Source organism: Apteryx rowi, unplaced genomic scaffold, assembly GCF_003343035.1.
Source record: "Apteryx rowi isolate R43461 unplaced genomic scaffold, aptRow1 scaffold_279, whole genome shotgun sequence".
NCBI classification, from domain to species: Eukaryota; Metazoa; Chordata; class Aves; order Apterygiformes; family Apterygidae; genus Apteryx; species Apteryx rowi.
This window is the reverse complement of record NW_020449185.1, coordinates 474346-501866: the sequence shown is the minus strand read 5'-3', so window position 1 is coordinate 501866 and position 27521 is coordinate 474346. Positions and strand designations below refer to the sequence as shown.

At 56.4% G+C, this 27521-nt stretch overlaps 1 protein-coding gene across 1 annotated transcript in view; it reads left to right on the top strand.

Moving 5' to 3' along the window:
* The window catches only part of PSD (pleckstrin and Sec7 domain containing), a 46724-nt gene that overhangs the window by 6665 nt on the left and 12538 nt on the right, over positions 1–27521 (top strand). Inside the window, exons 5-10 of the mRNA XM_026068699.1 lie at positions 2803–3246; positions 17898–18092; positions 18651–18731; positions 19291–19403; positions 20255–20313; positions 20893–20982. Coding sequence (XP_025924484.1) covers positions 2803–3246; positions 17898–18092; positions 18651–18731; positions 19291–19403; positions 20255–20313; positions 20893–20982 — 982 coding nt within the window. The remainder of the gene's footprint in view (positions 1–2802; positions 3247–17897; positions 18093–18650; positions 18732–19290; positions 19404–20254; positions 20314–20892; positions 20983–27521) is intronic.

Genomic DNA, 27521 nt, shown 5'->3' with positions numbered 1-27521 from the left:
GAGAGGAATAAAGTGAAGGACCGTTGGGTGATAGTGTACGACCTTGCCATCTCTGGGCTGAACTGGGGCCCCTGCRCAGCTCCTGCTGTGCCCACGCTGGCAGGAGAAACAGGGCATGGCAGGGCTGTAATCATGGGCTTGGAGCGTTTGGCAAAGAGAGGAAGCCCCTGAGGGCCTGAACAGAGAGAAGTGTCCTCCTCTACTTCCTTCCTGCCGGAGACCACGCTGCTCTGCAGCACCAGGCGGAGAGAACAGGGCGAATCCTTCCCCTTCTGCTTGCTGTCAGATGCGGTTGCTCAATTCCAGTTGCTCGGGCCCTGCRGGTAAACCTCGGCCCCTGGCACCAGTGGCTGTGATACTCGTGTGTAATGCAGCATGGTTGTCAGACCCCAGGGGATCCACTTCCCCTGCTTACCCACCTGGCCCATTTCCAAGAAAGGATCGCTATGGCTCTTGCACCAGTTCCTATGACCAAAGCTGGAAATATATTTGATACTCCACTGCCCATTGCTGTTGTGCAGATGCTTAATTACAGCCTTCGCATCTCCTTCCCTCGTCTGCTCCTCCAAGCTGCGTTTCCCTTGTTTTGCAACCATGTGTCTCTGCACCGATCCTTCCTGCAAATGTGCGGTCTTCCTGGGAGTGGGACACGGGGCAGCTAGCAGAAACTGGAGCCAGGGAAAGCTGGGCAGCTAGATCTGAGCAGGAGTTGTATGGTCAGGCAAATTTGTGCCCATGTTACTGTCACTAGATCCTTCCCGATCTGAACTGGTTTGTGTAGAGCTGGCTCGGTATTTCAGGGTGGAGAGATATTTCCCAGAGTTTGGATGGTGGGGACAAAACTAGCTATGCTTTTTCTGCACTTTGGCAACGTACCTGATCACACAATTCAGCCCTGTTCCCATAGCCTCTCCTGGGAACAGGGTCCCTTCTGTCTGCTGGCACTGTCCTCTCTGGTACAGCCCATGGCCCTCCTGTTGGATGCTAGATGCAAAATGAAGTTGGCAGTGTTAGCTTGATTTAGAAGAAGGTTGCTAGATGGTAAGGACAGTGAACGAATAGTCGCATCTGTAAACTTGTCTRTAAATATTAAAAAGGTCTCTCCTCCCTTGTCCATGCCTGAAAGAAGCCACCTCTGAGTGGCTTATAGTGGAATGGGTAGGAGTGTAGAGCAGGACTATACAACCTGGGGAAACACCAGTGGATTGACAGGAGCAGCCTTCATCCTGCCCTTCATACCTCCTTCTTGCTTAGCTCAGCTCCCCTTGAAGCCACCTGGCCTTCTGGTGGAGTAAAGTTGTCAGCTTGCAGCCCAGTGAAATAATCAGAGTGAGATTTTTGAGCAGTATACAAAGGCTAATTAATTGAAAGTCATTTGGTGCTTGTAACGGCAATACATTTTCTGAGCCCTCTGTATGAAGCTGTTTGTTCATAACAAATGTTATGACAAGCTGGATCAGTTCTTCTCTTTTAATCAGAGAAGACAGTGGCATAACAAGTGCTTTTCTGGTRCTTTAATAAGGTGATAGCAGCTTATGAGTAAAATTGGCTTTTATGATTGCATTTGTGCTTATACAAATGAAGCATTGATGTTCTCTGTGTTGGAAATATCCTTACTGTCACATGCTCAGACTGATGGGCTGGCTGTAATTTACCTCATTTACCTGACAAAGCACTCAAGGGTTCAGGATTTAGAAACTCTTGCCTTGGACTGGACCCAGACCTGTGCTAGAGACAGGCTGGGCCTTACTGCTGGATTGATATGTGACGAGAATTAGCCAGGGCTAAGCCTGGCCTTTAGGCTGTGGGACAACACACAAGGACCCCAAGCCCAGAGCTGCCTACGTACTGCCTGGAAAAACCTGGCACCTCAGAATAACATTGTGCTGAGTCCCAGAGGGTACTGGGGACCAGCCAGCATAAAGTGCTGCTGCCCCGCGTGTATCTCTGCACAGCTTCCTACTGTAGCTGAGCCATGGGGCAGCAAAAGAGAATGTGGTTAGGATGCCTCCATGAGGAGGAAAGCTGTGGGTTTTGGTCCCTGTTCTCAGGATAGGGTATCCTACTGTCTTTCTAGTGTCATCTGTCATGTTGCTTTTCACGCAGTGGTTTGGTTTTGTCAGGGAAGGTGTAGCCTAGTGAGCAGTCCCTTAGGAGGTAAGCCTGGCTGATCTCAGCCTAATTCTTTTGCAGGTGCTCTAACCACTCAGCCATCCCACTTTTTACTCTTGCTTTAAAACAAGCGTCAACAACTAGTTTTTGTGCAGACCTTGCAGGTGGGTGTTAGGCACACTCTGGGCACTTCGCTGTGAGACCACGGTGGCACATCTGTGGAGGAAGGTGCCATGTTGTTGTGAGCAGCTTCAGGAAGAGCATTCTGGGTGCCGGGGAACTCTGAAGGCACATGGAAAATTCAGGCACTTCCAGATTTGGCTGAAATGGAGCTGAAGCACCATGTCCTGCTTCTGGCGCTTGAGCCCTTTATTGGATCTAACCTCAAGTCAAGTGACTGGAAGCAGTAGCCATCTCATAAGCTTCTTATGAGGATGAGCCACTAAAGGAACAAAAGTCTGTGGTGCATTAAAGGAGAAGCATATGTCTGGAGGGAGTCTAGTGCAGTCCCTGTTCCCATGATGTCTTGGACAGGCAAGGCTTTTCCTCGGAGGCCTGGCATCCTGCAGATGTTTAGAGGAGATTTCTACCCTTCCCATTTTCCTTCTGGAGCAGCACATGGGCTTTTGGTTTTGGGCTTTGATCCCTTGCTCCTCCGTGACCAGTTCTTCTCACTTTCTTTCCCTCTAGGATCATGGATCGAGACACACRGGGTATGCTCAAGTCTCCAGTGCCCTTTCTCCTAGGGCACAGCCTCTCCAAGGATGGCATGGACTCTTTCAGCAAGCATTTTGAGAGCATCATGGAGTCCCATCGAGCCAAAGGCACATCTTACACCAGCCTGGACTCCATCGACATCCTTTCCTCCCCAGCCCGCACCCATGGGACCATTTTCACCTTCGACCTCCCAACCCTCACCCCAGAAGTACAGGGACAAATCCGAGACAGCGCCAAGCTGATTGAGGAGAACTTTGCTCCTCTGGCTCACTTGGAGCCAGATTCTGGGACCAGTTCGGCCACAGATGCTCCATGGACTGAGAGGGAGGAGGAGCGAGGGAGGCGAGGGAAGGGTGCTCGGCACAGCCCTTGCCACTCAGAGGACAGCTTTGGTACTCCCTTGGCCTCCAACATGAGGTGAGTGATCAAAGTCACCTGTTGCCCACCTGGGCCTCCAAGGCTGGGTGTTGAGTCTAACCTTGACCAGAGCCTGATCTATGTCATTGGGGAAGAGAGGAAGGGTCAGGACTGGGTGTGCTGGATCTTCAGTAGTAAAGACATTTCTGGATAAAGCATGAGCTGTTCCTGGGGGGTTAGAACAGGCCTGGCCCTGTTAAGTGGCTGATCAGGACAGTAATCACTATGATGCTGTGGTCAGCATGTAGGTAAGAGCACATCTCATTCTTTCTTCATTAGCTTTGGTGGTGCTGGAGGACTGTGGAGTTACATCCAGCCTAGCAAGCAGGGAGTCCCAAGACTTCAGTCCTGTGGTGATTCCCACTGCAGGACAGTCCAGCATCTGTGGTGCCTGCAGGGAGAGGCCTATCAGAAGTCAGTACTGGTAGATATTAAAGAGCCTTTTCATCCTGGAGGCCAAGACTCCTTGCTATTGCTGTGTCCCTCCCCATCTGAGCAGCAGTCTCCTGTTTCTTGAAGGTGAGAGTCCCACAGTCCTGTACATATTGCTCTGGCCTGGCCTGACCTCCTGAACCTCCTCGRCTTTGTCTATGCTGGGAGACCAAGAGCAGAGATGAGCTCAGCCCACTAGTGACTCTCTCTATACATTGCTCCTCACCTGGGTGCATCCAAGCTCAGAACAGCCACCCCCCCTTGGAGAGATCTCTGGTGGAGCAGGCTGGGGCTGCTCAGCCCCGCTATTTCCATTTAAGACCATGTCCAGGCTGAGACAATACCTTGCTTGGCATCTTCCCCCTCCCAGCAAGGTCTTAGCTAGTTGGCGGGCTGCATCTTTTCCTCTTTTCCACGGTACATTCATCTGGAGTGCAGACAGGTCCACTTTTGATGTCATGTCCCATCTCATGGCTCAGCTGCAGAGCCAGTGACTCTCAGATAACCTGTTGTCTCAGTCACACCAGCTTCAGCCTTCCTGTTTGCCTCCCTGCAAGATCTCCCCTCTGCACCAGCAACCTCTTGTGCAATGCAAGAGCCTCCTGAATCCCTCACCCATCCTGTGGGCTTTCCCACCAAGGCCCAGGGAAGTGTTGGAGGGGAGAGAAGCTTGCCTTTCTCTCAGCTGTCAAGACCAAACCCAGTGTCACTACTGGCAGCAACCTGTGCTGTCCTCATGGGCTCAGCTTGGGGTGACCATGTGGGGACTGAGCTCTGTGTCACCTCTGGCTGTCTGCAGTGCTGGGTACCTGTGGTCCCTGGATCACCCTAAGGCTGTCTTGGGGAGAGAAGCGCTGAGTTAGGCCTTCCCTTTCCTTAGGACAGGCCTGACACTGAAGCCTTGGCAAGGTGGCACAGATGCCAGGCGAGATCTGTGCAGCAAAGCTGGTTATGTCTGAGATGCACAAAGCAGCGAAGGGTGGCAGTATCCAGCCATGATCATTGCTTTCTGGAGGAAGAATCAGCTTCCTATTCATCTGCCAAGGCGAAGGACCAAAATAGAGCACCCCAGATAAACCAAAGGGACAGCATCTCACTTACCATTCACAGATGCCATTTTACTATGTCAGCGCCTCTGCAGGGGTCACAGGAAGAGATGGGAAGAAAAGACACAGCTAACAACAGGAATGGCAATGAAGAAGCTTAGAAGAGGGTTTTTTTCCTCAGTGGCTGATGCTTGCTGTAGCAGGGAGCAGCAGCAGTGCCAAGGGCACTGTGGCTCTGTGCTCCTCTTCTAGTGCAGGTTTTGGAGCAGTGTTGGGCTGTGACAGAGGCCATGGAGGGGTCTCCCCTGTGCAATAGCCTAGATATGTTCTGGGCTTGCTGCCATCCTTCCTAACCTAGGGAAGATTTAATCAAAATATCAAGAAACCATCCTGCTCTGTGTATTTTTGCTGGGMCTGTCTTTGCTGGGCCTCTTGTCTTTTGTCCTCTTCCAGCTCTGTCTAGCACCACACGCCCCTCTGCTCTGCAGAGAGGGGGAGCACAGGGGAAATTCAGTTGTAGCCTTTGCTGCATAGTCTGGCCTGGGGACCCTGTGGCTTGGACTTTTCTTCCATAATACTATACAAGCTACTCTAGCCTTCTTAAACACACGCACACACACTCTGAGTCCCAAGCAACTACCTTCCCTCATTCAGAAATTATTCCTTTGGGTATTTTTTTATGCTCAGCATAAAATGCCTCCTTAGGTCTTTCCACAGGTTTCCTCTTGGACCCGTACAGGCCCCATTTCTCTCCCACAGCACCTTGGGCTGCAGCTGATTTGCAGAACTGCTGTGCTGCATTAGAGCAAGTGAGCGAAGTGCCCTGGCTCCAGCAGTAGCCTGAAACAGATGCTGCAGGAAAGAGTGTGCAAAAAATGGCTTGGTGGGAGTAGGGACTTGCACCAAGACCCCAGCAGGCAGCAGCAAAGCCCTCTGCTCCCCAGGCACTGAATGAGTCTTCCCTCCCAGCCCTCATGGAAGATCACAGACGTGGAGGCAGGTGTGGTTGTGATCTGGTGTCTTGCCCGGTGGACAGGACTGAAGATTTGAATGGGCAGTATGAACTAGAGTGGGAACCAGTGCGAGATGTAGGATACCGGGTGCTGAAACTGCCTGTTGTCTGGACAGGTGCCCCTGTTGCTCCCTATACCAAACCAGCCTAAAGGTAGGAGATGTCTCTAGTCTTTTGGGAGGAGGGAGGCATTGCTTTCTGGCAAGGCAGAGGTGGAAGAAGTTTCCTCTTTCCCATCACTGATGCTAACCAGCTCTCTAGACTCAGAGTGGAGCTGCACAGAAACCTAAAACTTCCCAAGTAATTTGAGGAAGAAGTGTCAAGCCTGGTTCTTCAAGGGGTTGCCCATGAGTGGGAGCCCAGCAGAGCTACTCCCAGTTCAAGCAGTGAGTATCCTTGTGATGCTCCTATTAATAAGTTTTAATGGAAAGAGCTGGGGAAAGATCAGAACCTCTGAAGCCTCTGCAATGCAGATCACCTGTGCTAGAGTGGGGGATTCACAGCCAGCTACGTGTCACAAGCAGTACGGATAGAGTGCCATGAGCACAGATGTATAAACCCTGTCCACTGCCCCCAAGCTACAGCCCAGTGCAAGGTGCAGCTTGCTGACTGACTCTGCATGTCAGAGGTTGGCTGCCACCTGCTTCTCCCTCCTCCCTCTGGGACCAGGAAGCTGGCGCAGGAGTCCCTCACACTGTGCTCAGGCTTTCAGAGAAGGCTGTGTGCTGTCCTAGCAAGACCTGGAGGAGCCCTGCAGCGGAGGCTGCCGTTTTACACCGCCCATCACGGTGGGCAGAGGTGTGTTCTCAGGTTGCAGGGCTTTGGCATGAGGGGTTGCTGGTGGCTAACACTAGCAAGCCTAGACCTCCGTGTGCTGTCAGCTGCCTGTCCTGCTTGTGCCTCTGAAACATCTGGCATTACTTTTGGTGTTGGTTGGGGATGGATTGGAGTCCAGGTTGGATGCAATTGCTCTGAAGCCCATAATGTTCCAYTTCTGTTGGTGGTAGAAGTGGCAAAGTCATAGATACCTCTTATGTTGCTGGTGGGTGGATTTGGTAGCGGCTTGGAGCCGTGGTGTTCTCGCTGTCTGCCATGGCGCGATAACCTTGGTTCGCACATCCTCAAGGCTCAGACCAAGGCTTTGGTGTCCCTCAGCACATGATATTCTGAGCCCATGCTTTTATCTTGACCTTGTGTGTAAGAGATTTGCCTAAGTGAAAACATAGCAAACCCCGCCCTGGCATTGGTATGCCTCTRCCGCCTCTGGTGTCCTTGGTTAAAAGGGAGTTAATGCAGGCTGAACAGCAAGACACTAAGACTTCCAGCTAGAAGCTGGGTGAGGAGCAGAGGGGGCCACGTCAGTCCCTTCATCCCTGAGCTCGAGGAGAGCCTGGCTCCCACCTGAGCCCTGCGTGTCCCAGGAAAAGGCCTTCCTGCACTCCCCACATTAGGAGCCACTTTTCCCCTTCCCAATTAGATAGCACCTAGCAATGGGAAAGGCTCTGCTGTGGGGCCCCCCGATAGCCACCCACCCACATGGTGGGAAACCCCATAGTGGGATACCCCACATTGGACCCCCTGGCCACCCTGCCATGGGACCCCCTGCCCCCCCATAGCGGGACTCTGCGCAGTGGGACAGCAGCTCCATGAGTGCCTGGCTCTCACTTGGGGGGCATGCCACAGGTTGTTGCCCTGTTGGGGTAGGGGGTGATGGTGTGCCAGTCCCTGGCTCTCGCTGGGCTGAGGGCTGCAGTTAAAGCAGTCTGTCCCCAAAGCAGTGACGGTAAYCCACAGAGCAGGTGCGTGAGCGGGGAGCAGAAGGTAGGGTGCCGGGGGGGGGGAGGGGGGAAATGACACACGCAGGGTCTCTCTGGGCTGGGAGGGCTTGCCGGGGGCACTTGCGGTGCTGGCGAGATGGAGAGGTGGGAGCCGGGCAGCTGTGACGACCGCAGGAAGATCGCCCCGGCGGTGGCAGCCACAGTTTTGCAATTAGCGATCCAAATCCCAGGGCTTTGCAGCACTGCCGGGTGTGAGCGAGGCCGCGAGCGCAGCCTTGCTGCCGCAGTACCATACATAGGCAGGCCAGGGCTGCCGCCCCTCCCCGCCCCCCCCCACCGGCACTGCAGAGCTCAGGGCACCAGCCCCAAAGAGACAAATGGAAAATTGTGCCTCCCTCGGGGTGTAAGCCCCCCTAAAATCCAGCCGCTCTGCTTCCCTTGCCTGCCCGGCTCCCATCCTGCTCCTCCAGAGCCTGCCTTGTCCCCACCGCAGGCGTGAYCAGCCCCAAGCAGCATTTATCACTGCTCCTGAGAGGCAGAGAGAGGGGATATTAATTGCCCCAAATGACATCCCTCCGGGAGGCGAGCTAGGCAGGCTCTGCAGGGACCAGCAGAATTGGGGGCATCACCTGAGGTGGGACAGGAAAGAAGGGCAGGCAGGAGAACCAGCCAGCAAAGCGGGGTTGCAGAGTCCCTGGTGAAAGGGCTTAGACACCGTGGTGATGGGCAGCAGGTCTGGGGCCTCGCTAGAGGGAGAAATCAGCCCTGGAGATACGACTGTGTGGGAAGAGCAGGGAGCTCCTAGGGCTGGCAGCCACCCCAGGTGGAGGATGTGCCTGGAGTAAAGCCTTTTTCCATGCCAGATCGCAGCTGCTGGCACGCGTGCTGGAGCGACAGGGCTGTGCCAACATGCTGTGCTGTTTCTTTATAAGGTCCCTTTTGTTACTGCAGCAGACAGTGAGCTGGTGCCCCTCCTTGCAGGGGCCCATGCGGGTTCCTCAGCTAGTCTCAAATGACCTGAGAGGTGAGGTGCCCAGGTATCACTGGGCAAACTGGTGTGACRGTGCGCTGAGCACTGTGCCCAGCCTGGCGCCCCAGCTGCAAGAGGCCGTGGGGCAGTTCGAGGGCTGTGGGGCAGAAGGCAGAGGTGGGATGCAGGAGGGTGGAGGGCTGCATGGGGGAAGCAGGACAGGACAGGTCCTGAGAAGGACAGGATGGAAATATGGAAAGGAGGGACAGCGTGGGGAACAGGCGGGTGGCTGCATGCAGCTCGGGTCTGGCTGGGCCATTCCCTGGTCGAGGCMTGAAGGGCAGCAGGAGCCGATACCGGCCAGGACAGCAAGGTCAGGGGTTGCAAAGAGGGCTCACGAGGCGCAAGGGTGAGTGGTTTGGGCTGTCGCACCAGGCACATGCCGTACGCGTGCGCGAGATGCACACAGAGGGAGGGGAGCAACACCAGGGCACGCTCGGATACTTGCAGAGGGGGAGGAACTGGCAAAGGCAGAGGAGGGTGACGCACCGCCAGGGACACGCGTGCCCACGTGGAGCCCCACATGCATGCAGACAAACACTTGGTCACAGACGGGCGGGCACATGCACACCAGCAAGCTGGAAGTGCTCCACACCGTGCTGCACACACACGTGTAGCAGGAGTGGTCGTGGCACATGCGGCAGGCACAGAAAAACACTGGGACGTACCCTCCCGGGGCTCAGGCAGGCGGCTCGTGTCTGGAGAGCAAGGCGGCTCCTGGAGAGAGCGAGCCCCTTGCTGAGCAAAACTGATGGCCCCAGTCCCCACCTCCCCTCTCCGGAGCGAAGCCGAGGAGGAGGGGGAGCTGCCGTGAGAGACAGGCAGAGACAGCCACACGCAGGATGAGGAGGGAGGGAGGGAGGAAGGGGAGCCAGGCAGGCGCGGAGGCTGCATGGGAGACGCTGGGAAGGGGCCGSGGCTGCGGGGCCTAGGCAGGGCGGGAGCGGAGGGTCCGAGCGGCCGGGGCCGGCAGCCCGGCGACATGGAGAGCGACGGGGAGGAGGCGGAGGCCCGGGGGTGCCAGCCGCGCGCCCCAGCGCTTGGCGGGGTCCCTGCAGCGCCGGGGAGCCGCGTTCCCCTTGCAGGGCAGCGCTGAGGGCCGCGAGGCTCGGCGGCGCCCCGGGCTGCGGGCTGGGCGGCCCCGGCTCCAGGCCGTCGCCGCGGGCGGGCTGGCGGTGCTGCGCGGAGCTGCCTGCTGGGCCTGCACGCCGGCACCAGGGCGATGCCGCCGGGCTGGCCTCCAGCCTGCGCTCAGGCAGCTGCTCGGGGGCACAGGGGAGCAGCGCAGGCTCTGCTCACCCGTGAGGACATAGCCACGAACTGCAGGGCCCCGCGGAGAGCCACGTTCCTCGTGGGGGGTGCCGGGGGCAGGCGGCCCCGGGACCGCGCTGCGCGCACTGACCAGCTCCGCCAGGGAGGTTGCAGTTCGGGTCGTAGGTCCCGGCGCAGAAGAGCTGCTCCATCCTGAGGTCAGTGCCAGAGATCTCTATGCGAAGTGGCCTCTTGCGTCTGGCTTTAATTTCTACTCCTGCGGCCCCGCGGGTCTTGCTCCAAACCCTGTTGGCTGGACTTTGCCCAAAGGTCTGAGAAATCCAGGTTTCCCTGGATTAATACCATGACATCTCTGTCTCTCAAGGAGAAGCCAACCCTTCGCCTGGCTGGTGAGTAACCTGATTTTTAAGGACCTCAGAGCCTGTTGACTCTAGAAACTGTTCTGAGGGAGGACTCAGACGCCTACAGAGACAGTCCCTGTCCTATGAAGAGCCTGGGCTGTCTCCTGTGAGAGGGGCTGGTGGGACAGGGGCAGGAGAGAGGACAAGGAGCCACCTCTGAAGAGGGACATGCTGCAGGGGAGGGTCTGGCAGAACAGATTTACTGTTTGCTCTCCAGAGGAACAGGATGGAAGAGTGGTGCCATTACCCAAAGTTAGGTCTTACCTGGCTCTCATAGCAATAATGTTGGTGGGGGGACCTCTGCAGCTGGGTGTTTTGAGGAGCAGCTCGGACAGAGCTGTTAGGATGAGGAAGGCAGGGCTGTCCTGCCTGTGGTTGGAGGCTGGCCTGGCTGACCTTCAAGTGTCCTCCCAGCCCTAACTTCAATTCTGCTAGGAATGAACCAGCCCAGATCTTGGCGGTCATAAATCAAAGTCATTCTACTGAGACCAATGGAGGGAGCTGCATTTATTTAGCTCAGCCAAAGATCCAGTCTGGTACATTCTCAGCAGTGATATTAGGCAGGCTGGGCTCGCTTGGCTGAGGCATCGTGTGTCTAGCCATGCGTGCAGGGTGTCGGGAATAGAGGGCAGAGTGCTGGTCTGCCCCATGCGTGTGTCCCTCAGGTTTGGACCAGGCTCCCTGCCCTTCCTGGTGCAGGAAGCAAACTGAGTCTTCTGTAGTCTGCCTTGGCAAACAAGTGGCACTTGGATCGCAGTTGGGATTTTTGAATTTCCTACAGCAGGTGACTCACTGGGAAATGCATCATGCAGGAGCTGGACAACCCAGGAGCTCAGCAGAGCATCCCCAACTGAAACGCGTTGCCATCCGGCTAAGCCTGTGCCCAGGGATATATCTTCTTCCCCTTTCCTAGGGAGTAGGGAATTGGGAAGGGAAGGTCCCCACCCTGCAAATACATCTGTGCTAGGAGTGAGGAGCTGGAGGTCAGCCCTCTTGGGCAGGCTTTTCTGAGCAAGCGGCTTACAGTTGCCTCTTGTCCAGGAGAGAAGATTTGTTCCTGGTTGCTGACAGTCCCTGAGGAACATAATGCCAGGTGAGCCTGGGTTCATGGTAGGAAGGTGGAGAGTGTCCTGTGGTGACACACTCCATTCCAGCATGGAAAGGTGCTCAGGTCTCCCGGTGGGCTTCGGGCAGCTGGTGCAGACAGTACTCCCCACAGCAGGTCTTGGCACTGGGGTGAGATTGCCCTTGAAAGAGTAGACAGAATGTGGACAAGGGATGGCGGGCTTGGCATGGTGCATGGCCCTTGAGAGAACTCCTGCCTCTTCCCCCTTCTTGCCCTGTCCCCTTCCCACCACTTTGTCTCACCAGAGTCCAAGCAGAGCATTTGCTCCCTGTACAAATCACACGTGCATTTCCCTTCCTCTTGCCCCATACCCACTCTGGATGCGTGCCCTCAGGTGCAAGGCGCATGCTTTCTGTTAGCTTTCAAGCTGTCTCTGTGTGAAAGCACTTGCATGCTGTCACATGGACAGCTTGAGACCATCTCTGGGAGTATCACATAGGCTTGGAGCCAGGGGCTGCCCTGGGCAGCCCTGGCCCCAAAACCCAACCAGGCTCAATTCCCTGCTCCGGAGTCTGGTATTTCGTCCTATGAAATCAGGTGAGCATGCTTTACCATAGGCGTTCCTCACAGGCAAGGCTGGCGCTGCACTTTCTGGGGTTACTTGAAGGGAGCTTGGGCAGTGACAACAGCTGTCCCCTGGCCTTTGCCACCTTGAGACAGGCCTGGGGGACACCAACCCCTGTGTCGCCAAGGTGGCTGCAGGCAGGGGGGCCCATCGGCCGGGATGCCGCGCTCCCTGTAGATGCCTCGGCCGCCTGCTACACCTGGGCAGCCCCCACTGCAGCCTCGCTCTGCCTGTCCAGGGTATCGCACCAGCAGCRTGGCTGGGGCTGCCCTGCAGCATCCCCTGCGCAGGAATGGCCATGCGCCACCTGGATGGGGGTGCCATGGCAATGGGAAGGGATGGGGCGCCTAGCAACCCCCCCACGGGGGGAGCCAGTGGGGGGATGGGGCAGGTGGCATCGACCTGCCCTGCGGGGACACAGGGACACCCCGCACTCAGTCAGGAGGGAGCGCAGGCAGGCGACCCCCGCCTCGGCACAGCCACCACCACGTAGGTAACCCCTCGCCATGGGGCGCTGGCACTGGGGCCTGGGGCAGCACTGTGTGGGGCTGGGGAAGGGTATGTGGGGTTGGAGAGGGGGTGTTGGGACCAGGAAAGGATGGTTTGGGCCCAGAGCAGGAGGATTTGGGGCTAAGAGGACTGCCTGGGGCCCTGCAGAGGAGTCTAGACCCCCGAAGAGGAGCATTTTGGGACCTGGATAAGGCGTACCTGGGCCTGGTGGCAGCGGAAGTGGAGCACCAGGCTTGCAGCCTGCCCCCCAGTGAGAGCGCCGACCCGTCCTTGCGCTGAGCATGAGCAGGAGGAGTCAGGAAGGAGCCTCCGTCCGGTGGCACCAGGTCACACTGGGCACACAGTGGCAATGCCGGAGCTAGGTCTTACGGCAGCACTGGAGACACCTGAGACTCGCTGCCAGTGTCACCGGCCCTAGGGATCCGGGATCTCTAGTGGACAAGCCCGAGCGTGGCAAACACGGGTTATTTGCCATCTGCCTGAGCCCTTCTGCCCGTAGAGCCGGAGCTGGCCACGGGAGTGGGCCCCTTCGCGCCCAGGGTTGTGGCGGGGTGCATGGGTCAGCCCAGTTGCGGGGCAGGTGGGACGGTGCTGAGCGAGCTTTGGGTCGGCTCTGAGATGACTCATTTCAGACGCACTGAGGATGCCCGTACAACACCAAATTTGATCTTTATTCTTTAAGGACAGGCCAACTCTACGGGTGAAAATATTTCTGATGTAAAAATATTACCTGAGTGGTTCTCCAAGCCAAACTGAAATGTCACTTTAGAAAGTATGCTTAAAAAAAAAATCCTCTAACACATTAGGTCATTGGCAGGAAAATCAGCATCACCTCAGTTGCCTCAAACATGCACACACGCTCTTTGGTCTGTTCTGCATTTGCCTGAGGATTGGGATCTTGGTTTTTTGATTTTTCGTTTTTTTGGGKTTTTTTTCCTAGCTGGGACTTTGAGAGGTGACAGACAGATGTCATGAATGTGGGCACTCCCAGACTATTCAAGGCTGATGGTCCTTATTTGACATCATGATGGTGGCTTGAGCATTAGAAGAAAACACATTAATTTCCTGGCAGGGCTAGGAGGCTGGGCTCACTTGTATAGGATAGTGCCCCATCCCAGGTATAAGGTTATGCTTTGCCGAAATCAGAATGGTGACTTGGTGAGGGGGGGGACATCAGACTGTGCTGRCAGAACAACTTTAAGAAGCGAGTTGTAATCCTTGTGCACCTATTTCAAGAGGCAAGGCAATAATCGCAGCCACAGATTGGGAACCTGCAGGAGGAACAGAGGTTGAAGGGCAGAGAAGTTCTTGTAGAGGGCCCATGAGTGGGTGCTTGGCACTAGGGAGGAAAGCTGAAGAGCACAGCTTGGGAAGAGAGGTCACAGAGAGACACTTGGAGCTCTACGTCTGCCACAGGAGACACTGTGTTTACCAGCCATGAGGCAAAGTTCAAAAAGGTATCAGAATATTAGTGATATTGGCTAAGAGTGAAAAGGTCTTCAGAGTGTGACTGAGCAGCTGCTTGCTCGGGAGGTCCAGCCAGACCATGGGAGAGCAGGGGAGGGATGGCTTTGGGTTTGGCTTAGCTTAGCCAGTGGCAGGATGAGCAAGCAACCCTGGAGCTGGCAGGCTGGGAAGGGGACAGCGCCTGGGCCCCTGTGATTGCAGCAGACTCCAGCTTATAAAGAAAATACAGTCACCACAAACTCTGGTCTGTGAGTGCCAATTGCTGGGTGGATTCATCTCAGCATTCCTGGGAAGCAAAAATAGCCCATAAGCCCTGTTCTTTGGCTGAGGGCACAGCGGTTACATCCGCACGGGGAGACAAAGCAGGGCCAAGGTGCGCACCCAGAGCTGGCCCAGCAGCGCCCGCCCTGTTTCGCTGTCAAGCGCTCCCCAGCACAGCTTTGGCCCTGCCAGCCAGCGCTCCCGGGTGCAGCCGGAGGGCAGCAAGCACCGGGGCCCACTCCAGCGGCACCTTGGGACACAGCCGCCCTGTTTGGGGAGGAGGAGAGGTTTTAGGCATGTGGATGAGAGCTGTTCCAGCCGCTTGACCCCAGAGCCACACAGCGGTCTCGGGTCTGTGTTATACAGTGGTTTCAATGTCACAAAACAAAGCCGCGTCCGCCCGGCATTTGGAGGGGTGCCCACAAGGCAGGGTGTGCTGTTTGTACAGATGGTGACCCTGAAGGCCTCCTGCCAGGCATGGCCAGAAGCTCCCCCAGAGCACGCTGGCCTGGGGCTGGGAGGAGGGTGCAGGCAGACCCGAAGGCCATCCTCACGCTGCTCCCAGGAAGGCAGCRTGAGGCCATGGACAGGCTCCCTCAGGACGTCTGGAGCCAAGCAGGAGCCAGATCTCCCACTGGGCCACCCATCCAGACCTCACAGCAATCACCCTCCAGCACTGGCAAGCTCAGCTCTAGTCCACATCCAGTGCATCTCCCCCAGGACTCACAAGGAGTCAGAGCTGCTTTTGTCCACTGGCCAACAGACTTGAGGGTCAGAACAGCTTCCCTCGGTCCCAGCTCACCGGGGATGCCGAGAGGGTGGGGGGAGGCAAGCGAGAGCCCCCTGAAATGGAAAGGGCAGCCTTTCACTGTGATGCAGAGCTCTCCTGGGATGCGCTGTGCTCCAGCYGCAAATGCAGTGCGGGAGGCCAGCACTGAGCAGCGAGGAGGTTTCGTCCTTAGTGGAAGAAGTGGAGTCTCAAGGAGACTGGACTCTGTAATTGGCTCAGGATAGTAGGCCTCTTAAAAGTCAATTAGAGACTTTTAAAAATAAATCAGGCTGGAACATTGCGAGATCTGCCAGAAAATGTAGGCGAGGTCAGAGTTGCTTAATGTTCATTGTTGATTAGGTTCTACTTACTTTTTGTTGGGATAACTTGTGTGCCGCTGAGTCAGACTACTTCGGAGGCTCAGCCAAGAGAGCGCTCCTAACATGGCCTTTTAAGGCAAGGTGGGGTGAGAGCTGATGGGCAGCCTGAAGAAGACAGTACACCATGCTGCGGGGTGGGAGGCCGGGGGTGTTTTCCTCAGTCTGCCCTCTCTGCGCCTTGGCTTTCCCCTCTATGAAGTACTTGGAGGTTTGTGGACGGGAAAGGCTAAGGGAAGGAATTATAGTATTCTTGTCTTGAGTAGAAACTGCACTCAAAGAGCAGCACCAGGAGTCTGTCTGGGTTAAAAATGAGTGCAGATATATAGGACAGCATGTGATGCACGCGGGTAGCTGTCAGGCAGGGTGCTCCTCGCAGATGCGCACGCAGAGGGAGCTGAAGGATGGCCAGAGCCTGCAGGCCACAGGTGCAAGGGGAGCAAGCAGGCAGTTCAGAGCATCCTCCCTTGTTGCCCTAGCCCAAAAGCAACACCCTTACAGCCTTTGAGCGGGGACGACATTTCCCATGAAGACCTGGTGAGACAAAATAGCGTGGCAGTTCCAGGGCAGTCAGGCAGACACCTGTGAAGTGCTCTGTGGTGACATTTGCCAGCACAGAGGGGTTGAGGTGGTAGTTGGTGCTGCTCCCAAGGCCAGGAGCAAAGGGGCTGGGGTGTGAGTGCTACAGAAGTGTGTGCCCTGGCCCTCCGGCACCAAGGATGCTGGAAGCGGGCCTAGCAGTGGGCGTTTGGGGTGAGGAGGGAGGTTTCTGCTACAGCTGAGCTTGGCATAGCCTCAGCCCACACACGATATTTTACAGCTGCAGGTTCAGGGAGTTTGGGGCAATCCCTGTAAGGCCTTTGGAGTCCATCACAGGACAGGGGTTTGGCACAGAGCAGAGAGGAGGCCCGAGCTGTGAAGATAAGTCTCTCCTCTTCCAGCTTCACCAGTTACCTGAGGGACCAGCAGCTGTCTGTTGCCTCCATTTTAGAGGTTGGAAACATAGTTTGTGGACCAGACTCTGGCCTGGGGCTTAGGAGATGTGGGTTCAGTTTCTGACTCTGCTCTCAGCATGCTGGATGACCTTGGACTGGTCACCTCAGGGCTAGTCACCTCACCGCTGCTTTGGTCTCCTCACTTGTGAAGGGGTGAACATGACGGGCCTCCTGGAGAAGCTTTTGGAAAGCTCAGGGAGAAAAGCTCTGGCTAATGGCAGTGAGAAACCCCATGATGGCCATGATCTGTCCCCACAGGTGGGTTCAGCTCAGCCCATGCAGGCTTTTCCTTTCTAGACTGGGCCTCTCCTGAGAGGTACTGGGTGAGTTACCCATTCTCCAGAGTAGATATATGTTGATGGCCATCATGCCTCATGCTCTGAATATTTCTCCTGAAATTTGTCTCCTCCACTGAGCAGAGTGCTTGACATCCTCAGCCAGGCATGAGGGTAACCACCAAGCCTTTCCTCAGTAGGATGTAGGCCTGGAAGGGAGAATGAGGCTACTGGCAAGAAGTGAGATAGTGATAGTACGTGTCTGAAATTCAGTGTGGTCAGCACTCTTGGCCCAGAGCCCTGCTACAGGGAAGGGCTCACGGGATGAGCCCTTTCCTGCTGGAAAGCAGCTCTGCCGAGAAGGACCTGGGAGTGCTGGTGGACACCGAGTTAAGCATGAGGCAGCAATGTGCCCTTGTGGCCAAGAAGGCCAGTGGTATCCTGGGGTGCATCAGGAAGAGTGTTGCCAGCAGGTCGAGGGAGGTGATCCTCCCCCTCTACTCAGACCTGGTGAGGCCACATCTGGAGTACTGYGTCCAGTTCTGGGCTCCMCAGTACAAGAGGSATGTGGCACTACTGGAGCAAGTCCAGCGAAGGGCTACAAAGATGATTAGGGGACTGGAGCATCTCTCTTATGAGGAAAGGCTGAGAGAGCTGGGCCTGTTTAGCCTGCAGAAGAGAAGGCTGAAGAGGAGATCTTGTTAATGTGTACAAATATCTGAAGGGAGGGTGTCGAGAGGATGGGACCAGACTCTTTTCAGTGGTGCCGAGCGACAGGATGCGAGGCAACGGGCACAAACTGAAGCACAGGCAGTTCCATCTGAACATGAGGAAAAACTTCTTCACTGTGAGGGTGACAGAGCACTGGAACAGGTTGCCCAGAGAGGTTGTGGAGTCTCCTTCTCTGGAGATATTCAAAACACACCTGGACGTGATTCTGTGCAACGTGCTCTAGGTGACCCTGCTTGAGCAGGGGGCTTGGACTTGGACAATCTCCAGAGGTCCCTTCCAACCTCAACCATTCTGTGATTCTATGGGTTCAGGCAAAGGGTTCCTGTCTCTCTGCATCCAGTTTGGAAATTGCTTCGGGTCACTTGGTCCTGTCATCATTCACTAAAGTGTCCTGTCGCCTCTTCTCTCTTCCAGCCACATCCCCAAACCTTCCCTTAGGGCCTAGACCCAGTCTCTGAGTATCTCTAACCACTTTGTTCATAATGCATCCCAGCAGTGAGTAGCTGGCCTCCAAAGCAGAGTGAGGAGCCTGGATTTCTTGAGAAGCTGAAAGAGCAGAGGATCTGTTGGCAGACTAACTTGAAGTGTCTGTTTCCATTGCAGCAACCACCCCCTGAGCCAGCTGGTTTCTGACTCAGACTCGGAGATGGACAGCATAGAGCAGCTTGCCCTGGGCAGCACGGACACCCTTTCCAATGGGCACAAGGCTGACCTGGAGGCTGCCAAACGCCTCGCCAAGAGGCTCTACAACCTGGATGGCTTTAAAAAAGCAGATGTGGCCCGCCACTTGGGGAAGAAGTACGTGTGGGTATTCGCGAGGAACAGCCTGCTCTGCAAGGCTGTCATTCCACCCACGTGCCACACTGGTGCACCCACAGCTGCCCTGCAGGGCACTGTGTTGTCAAAGAACACCTGGAGGGACCCCAAAGCCCTCTCCCTGCAACAGCCTGCCCGCACCAGGTGTTCCCTCTATACATCTTAACACCAAAGAGACACCCAGGTTTTGGTACCCTCTACTATGATTGCATCTTGGTGGGGACACCTTCTGTAAGGTGTTAGGGGACAGGGGACTGGCTAGCTGACCTTTCTTGGGCCCTTACAGCTCTGTCTTCTCCAATTTTTCTTACACACTGAATGCTCCCATTGGATCTGTGGGTGATTCCTCTGAGTTTTGTGGAACTTTGTGGTGTGCCTGTCCTCAGCACACTTCCCCCAGCCCTGGCTTCATGTCTCCTGGGGGGTACCCAGCCTACTGAAATCCACTCCATCCCTCCCCTCCCTGTCATCATCCTGTGGGGACATTGCTGTCCCCACAGTCTGGTCGATCCCACTCTCGCTCCCTCCTTTCTTTTTCAGCAATGAGTTCAGCAAAATGGTGGCAGGGGAATATCTGAAGTTCTTCGTATTCACGGGGATGAGTCTGGACCAGGCTCTCAGGTCAGAACTGTGTGTGTGTGCATGTGTGCGTGTGCTGTGGCCACCTGAGCGGGTCCCTGCAGATCATGCCTTCTGCAGCTCCTCACCCATGCAGAGATCTGCAGGAGCAGGCAGGCCCCACTGCTCCCACCTGGAGATCCCCTTACTTCTTAAATAGCGGGGTTCATTTCCCGAAGTGCCTTCTCTGCCACACAATCAAGGAAGAGCATCCCTGGTCTTAGCTCACAGGCCAGTGCAGTTCAGGAAAAGTCAGGTTCACCTAGGACAGAGTTGTCAGTCTTTGAGCCCAGAGCCTTTAGTGCAGACCCAACCTCATTCCCCAGTGAAGTCTCTAGTGCCTGATATAAGTCTGTGCTGTCTGCCAGGGTATGATGCCGTGGGCTTCAAGGGGAGTCCTGCTGCTGGCTGGGAAGGATATAAGAAATCAGGGCTTCACACATCACACACGGGGGGCTCCGGAAGGGGACAGAAAGGGCAGTTCCACTCCTGCCCAGAGTGGGTTAGAGAAGCTGCTGGAGGGCTGGACATGCAACCAACACTGCTGCTGCTTCTTCTTCAGGTCCTTTCTAAAGGAGCTAGCTTTGATGGGAGAGACACAAGAGCGAGAGCGAGTGCTGGCTCATTTTTCCCAACGTTATTATGAGTGTAATCCCAATGCCATCTCTTCTGAGGGTAAGGAACTCTGTGCACGCACGTGTGCGTGTATGTGCGTGTGTTTCCACACATGTGTGTGTTCATAAATGCGGAGAAGGTACCCAAACTAAAACTAGAGAGCAGTCTGAGAGCATGTACTAATGCCTTAGGCAAAAGCCCCTGTTACAGTGATGCCATCATTTCCCCCAGACTACAGGCACTTCAGATAGTTTTGTTAAAACCTGCTCCAGTCTGAAGATGCACGATTAGGGGTCAAACCATCCTTAATTCTGACCTTGAGCAGATTAGCACCAGAGGCAGGAGAAGGCCCTCCTCACTACATAGACCCAGCTCTCAGATCCATGCCTCAGGGAACAGCCAGGTGAGAAAACTCCGGTGCCTAGCACTCAGCAGGGCCCAGGGAAGCACCCAGATTGCACTATTTTACCTGAATGTTTTATGGCTTTGCACCTCTCCTTTGTGTGTTCACATGCTGAAATCTGCCCTGGTTTGGCTCTGTGGGCAGGTGAGTTTTGGCTGTCTGGCTGGAAGAGAGCTGTGTCATTGCCACTTTGCCCGTGCTAGGAGCTGTATAATATTAGTTCAGCATCACTGCCTGGCTGAAGGGGCTGCAGGTTAGAAGGGAGTTTGTATGCCCAGTTTCGGGATCAGCTTTAATTCAATGGCCTCCTATCTACTTGCCTATGTGCTGCCAGCACCATGCTGACTGCTGTGTGTCCCTGTGTGCCCAGAGTGGGAGGAATGGGCTCAGGACCATCTTGGGCTCACCCAAAGCCCCTGCATCACACCTGACATCCCGAGTGGATCGAGCCCCAACTGCAGGGTGATTCCTGGGGGCTCTGATCACCTGTCCTGTGCTTGTGCTGCAGATGGAGCCCACACGCTGACCTGTGCCCTGATGCTGCTCAACACAGATCTTCACGGACACGTAAGTTCCCACTGACGTCAGCCTGGTCTGTCCCCTGCCCTTTCGATCCCCACTGTCCCGAACTGCAGGTCCCAGGGGAAGAGTGAGGACTTCCCAAGGACAGAGCTGTGTGAACAGGAGGCATAGGGGCTGTGAGGTCCACCCAGGTCCCACAAGGGTTGATCAACCCTAAAGTGTCTGTGAATGAAAGAGGAAAAAACTAAATGAGGGAGAGGGAGCTGGTGAAGGAGAGAATGGGGCTATGGAGGAGACACACTAAGCTGGAAGATTTGGGGGTAGGATGAGTAAACAAGATGAAAGCAGGCAGGAAGAGGATGGGAATGAGAGTCAGAAACTGGCTGACATGGAGGGAAGGTAGCATGGAACTATGAAAAAGGAGGGTTTTTAAAACTCCTGGAGTCTAAGCAAAGCAGGAGGCTTCCCCACACCTCCAAACGGCCTTCCTGAGACCTGACTGACCACTCACCCTGCACCAGAGAATGGGGAACTTGTTCCTGTGCTGCAGGAATCTTCTCCAGACAGCATTGGCCCCCTGGCCCAAAGGTAACCCCCTTCATTTCTCTTTCCTGGCTCTCCCAGAACATCGGGAAGAGAATGTCCTGCTCCGACTTCATTGGCAACTTGGAGGGGCTCAACGGAGGCAGTGACTTCCCCAAGGAGCTGCTCAAGGTAAATCCAGTTGCTTTCCCTGGTCAGCTGAACAGCAGGAACAATGACAGGAGTTTTGGGTGGGGTCACATGGGTGGCTGCATGGGACGCAATGAATTTGTCCACCCTCATGCTTGTGTCAAGCTGTTGGAGCTGAGGCAGGAGTAGTGATGATCCCTTGGCTCACAGCTTTCCTTGGAGCTGGACTTTGCTTCTGTGGGAGATTTGTTGTCCTTTGAGGTGGAACAAAGCTGTTGCCATTGCCAGGCAATAGTTGCCCAACTAAGCGTTCTCAAGGCAACTCTAGGTTTTGAAAGCCTTTCACACACTTGGTGAAAGCTTCACATGTACACAGGGGAGTCCAACAGGCAGGAAAACGGCCTGCTGAATAACCAGGTAAAGCTGGCTGCTCTGGCCCAGGCTGATTTTGTGGATGTAAACAAACTAGGAGGGTTTAATAAAGCTGGGGTGGTTATTGCTGCCAAGGTCCTGCAAAGGGCTCGCAAAGTCCCCGCATGCCCTGCTGTGGCTAGCAAAGCCAGGAAGGGCGTGCTAGCCTCCCAGAAGGGCTACAGCTGAGGCAGCCTGGACACGGCTAACGCAGCTAGGGAGAAGGCAGCTCACCCACATGCCCCAGCAGGCAAGGACACAGTGCTGGGAGCCTCATGCATTGCTGAGGGGACCCAGAATGCCCTGTTTACCCAGGAGGACGCCAGGCTGGGGTTCTGGCTGCCCTCGCTGCTCTTGCACAGGCCGCACCGCAGGCAAGAGGGGGATGTCTGGGGCGGCTTTCTAGGGGTTGGTTTGCCCAGCTGCAACCAGACGCTTTACAGCATTGGCACCACAGTACTTAGCCCTTCCTGGCTCCCCAGAGAGGGCCTTGGAGCACTGGGCCCTGAAGCCAAGGTCAGGCCCAGGGAAGGAAGCCATGWCTAGTGGCAGAGGAAACGTTTCTGGTGATGTGGACAAGGCACATGTGATGGGAAGGGTGGGCTTGTGGTTAATGTCCTGAAGCTGGGAATTAGCCATACTTCTGTGACTTGGGGTGGGGGGGGGAGGTCCTGTCTTCTCTGTGTGACCCAGTTCCTGCCGTCAAGCTTTGCAGGGGGAGGTGTGTCCAAATTCACAGGAGCTGGTGAAGTGCCTCCAAACAGGCTAGGGAAGGGCATGGCGTTAATCACCAAGTAAGGTTGGCCTGGGAGCACCCCTGGGAGGCTGGCTGGAGGTGGGAAGGGGGCAGTGCATTGGTGGGTGACTGCACCAGGCCACTGGCAGGGGCTGGTGATGACAGTGTGAGCTGGCTCCTTCCCAGGTGAGTCATGTGAGGGAGGAAGCGGGGAAGGAAGCCTCCCCCTCCCCACTGCTCTGCCGCCTTGCCCATGAGCCATGGCCCCAGTCACGCCAGCCCCTGCTGGCGGGTGCCAGCTCTGCTGCAGGGCCTGGCTGTGACATGGCCATGTGGGCACCGCCACGCACCGGCTTCTTGCGTCTCCAGACTGATGCACACGCATGGCGCTCACGCACCCTGGACAGCAGATGCGGGAGGGCCCGTGTGGCGCGGCAGGGCTCAGCTCCCTCGGCGGTGTTCGTCATGGAGGTGGTGCTCCCTGAGCACATCGAGCCTTGACCTGATTGCATTTCTCTGTCGTGGCCCTTTTTTTCCTGACCATCACAACTAGTGCAGGAGCAGAGTGGTTCAGCTAGTGCATGCGTGAAAAAAAAAAAAATTGCTTGCTGGCTGTAACGTGGGCTCTGGCTGCTGCAAGCAGCAATCCCGTGGGTGCCGATGGGGACAGCCTGACCTTGAGGCTAACACACAAACCTGGAAAATGGCTTCCCTGCCCAGCGCCGGGGTCTAATCGAGGGTGCACCTGGGGCCAGGTGCTTGCTGTTTCTGGGCCTTCTTTTCTCCATTTTGGGCCCTGGGAATAGTGTTAGTTCCCATGAGACCTGCAGGGCAGAAATCATTCATGTTTGTGAAGTGCTACAGTTGGAAAATACTCATGAGGTGGAAGATGGGCTTCCACAGGGTGCCAGAACCACTAGTGGGGGTTAATAAAAAAAACGTAATGCAGAGTGAAAAGCTGGCTCTGTTTTCAGGCCTTTGTGGGCCTGTTCCCGGCTGTGTCACTTGTCCCATCATTAAAGGGTTACCAAGAGCTCTCAGTAGGGCTGTCCTCCCTCTCAGCCCACGCTTCTCCAGTAAAAGGAGTCACTCAGAAAAAAATTCTTATCTAATTTTAAACCCAGCTCCAGAAAAGGCTTTAGGCACCCAAAGTAGAATAGAAACACCCCAAATGAGGACCCTGAACCTCTGCCCTCAAGTGCTGCTTAGCCCTGGAGCATCCAAAATATGCAGGCTCTTCAATGTGTCACTTTTGAAGCTCCCAGAGTCCCACAGTTGGGTTCATGCATTTCAGATGCTGTGGCACCCTTGTGCTCTTGACTTCTTATCTGGGACCTAGCTCATGGGTTAAATTTCCGCCCCCAAAAGTACTGGCAGTTTAAACGGGCAATGTTCAAATTATCTTGTCAGATCCCAACCAGTGTGAAACAGGGCAGCAAGTGAGTGCTGGAGAGCTAGGCTTTCTGTTAAAGACAGGGGGCAAGATGTTTGCGTGGTGTAAGCCAGCACTGTTCCTGGGCGGGGGCCGAGGGGAAGGCTGCAGAGCTGCGCCAGATGAGGAGCAAGCGCATCCCTGCACAGCTCTGCTGGGAACCCAGCAGCGGGGAGGCTGCTCTGCTAAAAATGGACTGTTCCCTCTGCAGCTGCAGTGCTTCCCACAGTTGCCTTTCTGCCGCCTCTGTATCAGAGCCATGCAGGGGAGTGGGAGCAAAAGGCATCTCAGAGGAATGGCACAGGGGGCAGGCTGTGGCTCCTCCATCGTGTTCCTCTGCCCCAAGCACCGGTGTCCTCCAGGGCACACGAGGGAGAGCAGGGGGCACAGGGAAGCCGTGCTGTGGAAAGCGCTGTTGGCCAGTGGTGGGGAGGCAAGCAGCAAGGAAGGGAGCGTGAAGGGGCCGCAGGGCCGGGGGTCTTGCCGCTCCCCAGCAGCCTTTGCCGGGCGCAGGAGGAGGAGACCCTGCTCCCTGCCACAGGCTTTAGGCTACCTGGTACATTGGTCTCCTCCCAGGCTCAGCCAGCAGAGAGATGGGGAAAGCCTCTCCTGACCCCCTCCCTGCTGTAGCCCTCTCTAGCCCAGTTACCCTATATAGGATGTTGCCTCCTTGACAAGCCTGAATTGCAGGCTGTGCCTGGGGACCAAGCCTCCTGTGCAAGTGTGCCACACAGCTGGCTAGCTAATTTTAGCGCTCCAGGAGCACACACTAAGGGCTGCAGGGGAGAGGATGTGCTGGAAGGCTTCAGAGGAGCTTCCCAAAGCTCAGGGGTGGGTCATGGGCAGCCCCAGCAGTGCAGAACGAGGGTGCTTGGGGCTCTTCCCAAGCCTGCCCATGGAGCTGGCGCAGGCTGGTAACCCACAGGCGTCAGAGCTGGAGGGCTCGAGGCAGTGGCTGCCCCAGAGCACTCACAGCCGGGGGGCTGGGGAGCAGGCGGACAGGGACAGCAGGGGAGCACAAGGTGACTGCGAGGGACACCAAGCCAGCCATTCCCTGTGACTCCGGGGAGGGTATCAGGATGGGCAACCTGCAGGGGCCCTGCGCACTCCCGTCAGCTTCAAGTGCAGGGAGTCCCGGGACAAATGCAGCATGATGCCTGAGAGCAGGTGGTAACTTGAGTCAGACAAGAACTTTATCTGTGCCTAGATAATACATGAAAACAATCACAGTTTTATGCAGAAGAAACCAAAACACTGTACTTTCACAGTGGAGCACCATGTCTCCCTCACGACCCCTTCCTCACTGTGCCCTTGCATGGTACTGCTGCTGGTGCAATGCAGCGATGCCTTACCGGCGATCAAATACCAGGCCTGGAAACCGTTTTCACTAGCGTTGAAGCATCCCCTGGAGGATCATGCTCCATAGGCAGGGCTGCCCAGCTCTCTGCTCAAGGGTGAGGCCTGCTCCTGGGTGGGCTCTCCAGCAGGGTAGGGAGCTGTGCTGGGGACATACAAAGCAACAAAGCTGCATACTGCAGTGCTGCAGGATGCCCACAACTGCAGACTTGGATTTTAACTCCTGTGCCCAAATGAAAACAACTGCCCAACCAGCAAGGAGAGAGGCAAAGCTGGACATACTAGAGCTGGTGATATTTTGGTTAGCTTGGGTTAGCTTTTGCTCTTCTCTTTAGCCCAGACCTCCCGGGATTTCACTGACTGTTGTTAGTTGTACATTATATTCCAAATGTGGATTTGACCTTTATATGATTGATCAGTTTGCTGAGCCTTCTATCTTCCTTACCCTTACAGCCTTACAACCTTGTCCTTTGTTGGTGGGTCTTCAGCAACACAGTAGGGCCAGACCAGACCCCATTTCTCCCCAGCACTGCCTAGCAATTGCAGGAGTGAGCCAAATTTGTGCTACTTTCCAGCCAAGGAGCCTGGAGCATTTCACAGAGTTAATGAATTAAACCTCCCAATGCAGTCAGATCCCCTGGGGGAGGAAGGTGGGATCGGCCCCCACTTTACTGCTTGGAGGCACAACCGCAAAGATCAAACGCTCAGAGTGCTGGGTAAGTGATTAGCAGATGTGGGAAGAAAGCCCCGTCTCCCACCTCTGAGCAATAATCACAGGAACGCTTGCTCAGTCTAATCCCCCAGGATACTCTTTCGCCTGCGCTCTTCAGCCACGGTTTCTCCCCAGGAGCAATACCTGGCCTTGCCCCTCTGTCTCCTGTGGCTCCCCCCGGGGCCCACAGGCCTGGGGAGCAGCCTGCTCGTCCYGGCCCAACACGCCTGATGTGCGCAGCCGGGTGCCCGGGTCCCCTCCCTCGCAAGTGTTGTTCAGCAATGGCAATGCCAAGCAATTACGACACAGTGGAAAATTTCCCCTTCTTTGCTGGCCACATCTCCTGCTCAGTCAAGCCTAAATAGATTAAACATTGATCCTCCTGCTTTCTCCAAGGATGCCCAGCCTGCTGGTTCTTCAGGAGCAGCTGGCCAGAGTGTCTGTGTCCTGCCCTTACCCAGCTGGGCAGCTCTAGCTACAGATTTCCCCCCTGTCTTGGCCCCAGAGAAGGAACGGGCAGGAGGGTGAAGCATGAGATGGGCATCGAAGACTGAGGCTCTGAGCCCATCTCTGCCAGACCCAGGTCTCCTACCACTCTTGGCTCTTTGGAAGTCCCCAGTTCTCACAGCCCGGCCAGGCTCCGGCAGCTGCCCTGAAGCCCACCCAGCTGGTGCGGGGCCGGCAGCGCTGCCTGCCCCAGCCACTCTGGGGCAGACCCAGCTGCTCCCCGCAGTGCATGCACAGTGGGCAGGGTCAGCGCTGGGCTTGCTGCAGCCCTGCTGCCCCAGATGCATGCCTGCTCAGCGCCACGGAGGCTGCCCGCCTGGCAGCAGTGGAAAGCCTCAGAGCCTTGCCAGCAAGGGGACAACTGCCCCAGAAGGGAGGATCAGACCTGCCAGTGTTTCGGGACCCTCTGCTGAACGTCCCTGGGAGAGGCCTCGTGTGACCCAGCACAGATGTAGCTCTCCAGTGGGCTCCGGTTCGCCCTGGTCCCAGGGCACCGCTGTCCAGCGTCTCTGGCTGCCAGCCCCAGGCTGGAGCTCATGAAGTCCCCGAGGTCTTGCCACTGGCTCTCCTGCTGCCCCCTACCCTGATGCATTGGTGAACACCAGGGTCCGGTGGCCCCATTCCTGCTTGCACTGCAGCTGGCGTGCGAAGCAGAAAGGAGGCAGGATGAGGCCAGCTCGTGCACTGAGGACAGCTCTGACAGCGCATGTGGTGCCTATGCCGAGGATCACGTCCCCGCACATGGGAAGGTGTGATGCTCCTGCCGCTCGCTGTGATGGCAGCTCATGCCAGCCTGCCCTTGGCTGCAGCTGTCGGCAGCAGGCTCACTCCAACAGGAGAACGGAGTGAAGCATCCTGGCCGCAGGGACTGCAGGCACAGCTCTGGGAGACGAGACAGATTTGCTCAAACCCCCATTAGGCCAGGAAGTAGAGGCCACCTGGGCCACGGAGGAGCAGCACGACACCTGGAGCCTCGGGGCCACGTTTCACCAGAGCCCACGAAGGCCTCACAGCGCGGCCTGCTCTGCAACGCTGCCCCGTGGGGCCCGGCCCCTGGGGCCGCATGCGGGGGTCCTCATCAGCAGGAGCGAGGGGGCTGACAGCGGGCGAGGCGACAGCAGGGGCGCGGGGGAAAGGCTGGGAGAGGGGCTCAGCGCGTGTGACGCAGGGCCCCGGCGTGGGAGCCCGGCTGGCGGCCAGAGCCCAGAGGCGCCGCTGCCCGCCGAGATGCTCCCTACACCGGGCTGCCAGGGGACCTGGCGCCGTGGGGCCGGGGGTCCTTGCGCCGTGGGGCCAGGGGGCCTGGTGCTGGGGGGCGGGGATCCTGGCGCCGTGGGGCCGGGGGTCCTGGCGCCGTGGGGCCGGGTGGGCGCAGCCCGCGGGCTGCCGGGCGAGGCCGCGGCCTCCATCTTGTGCGGGGCCCGGCA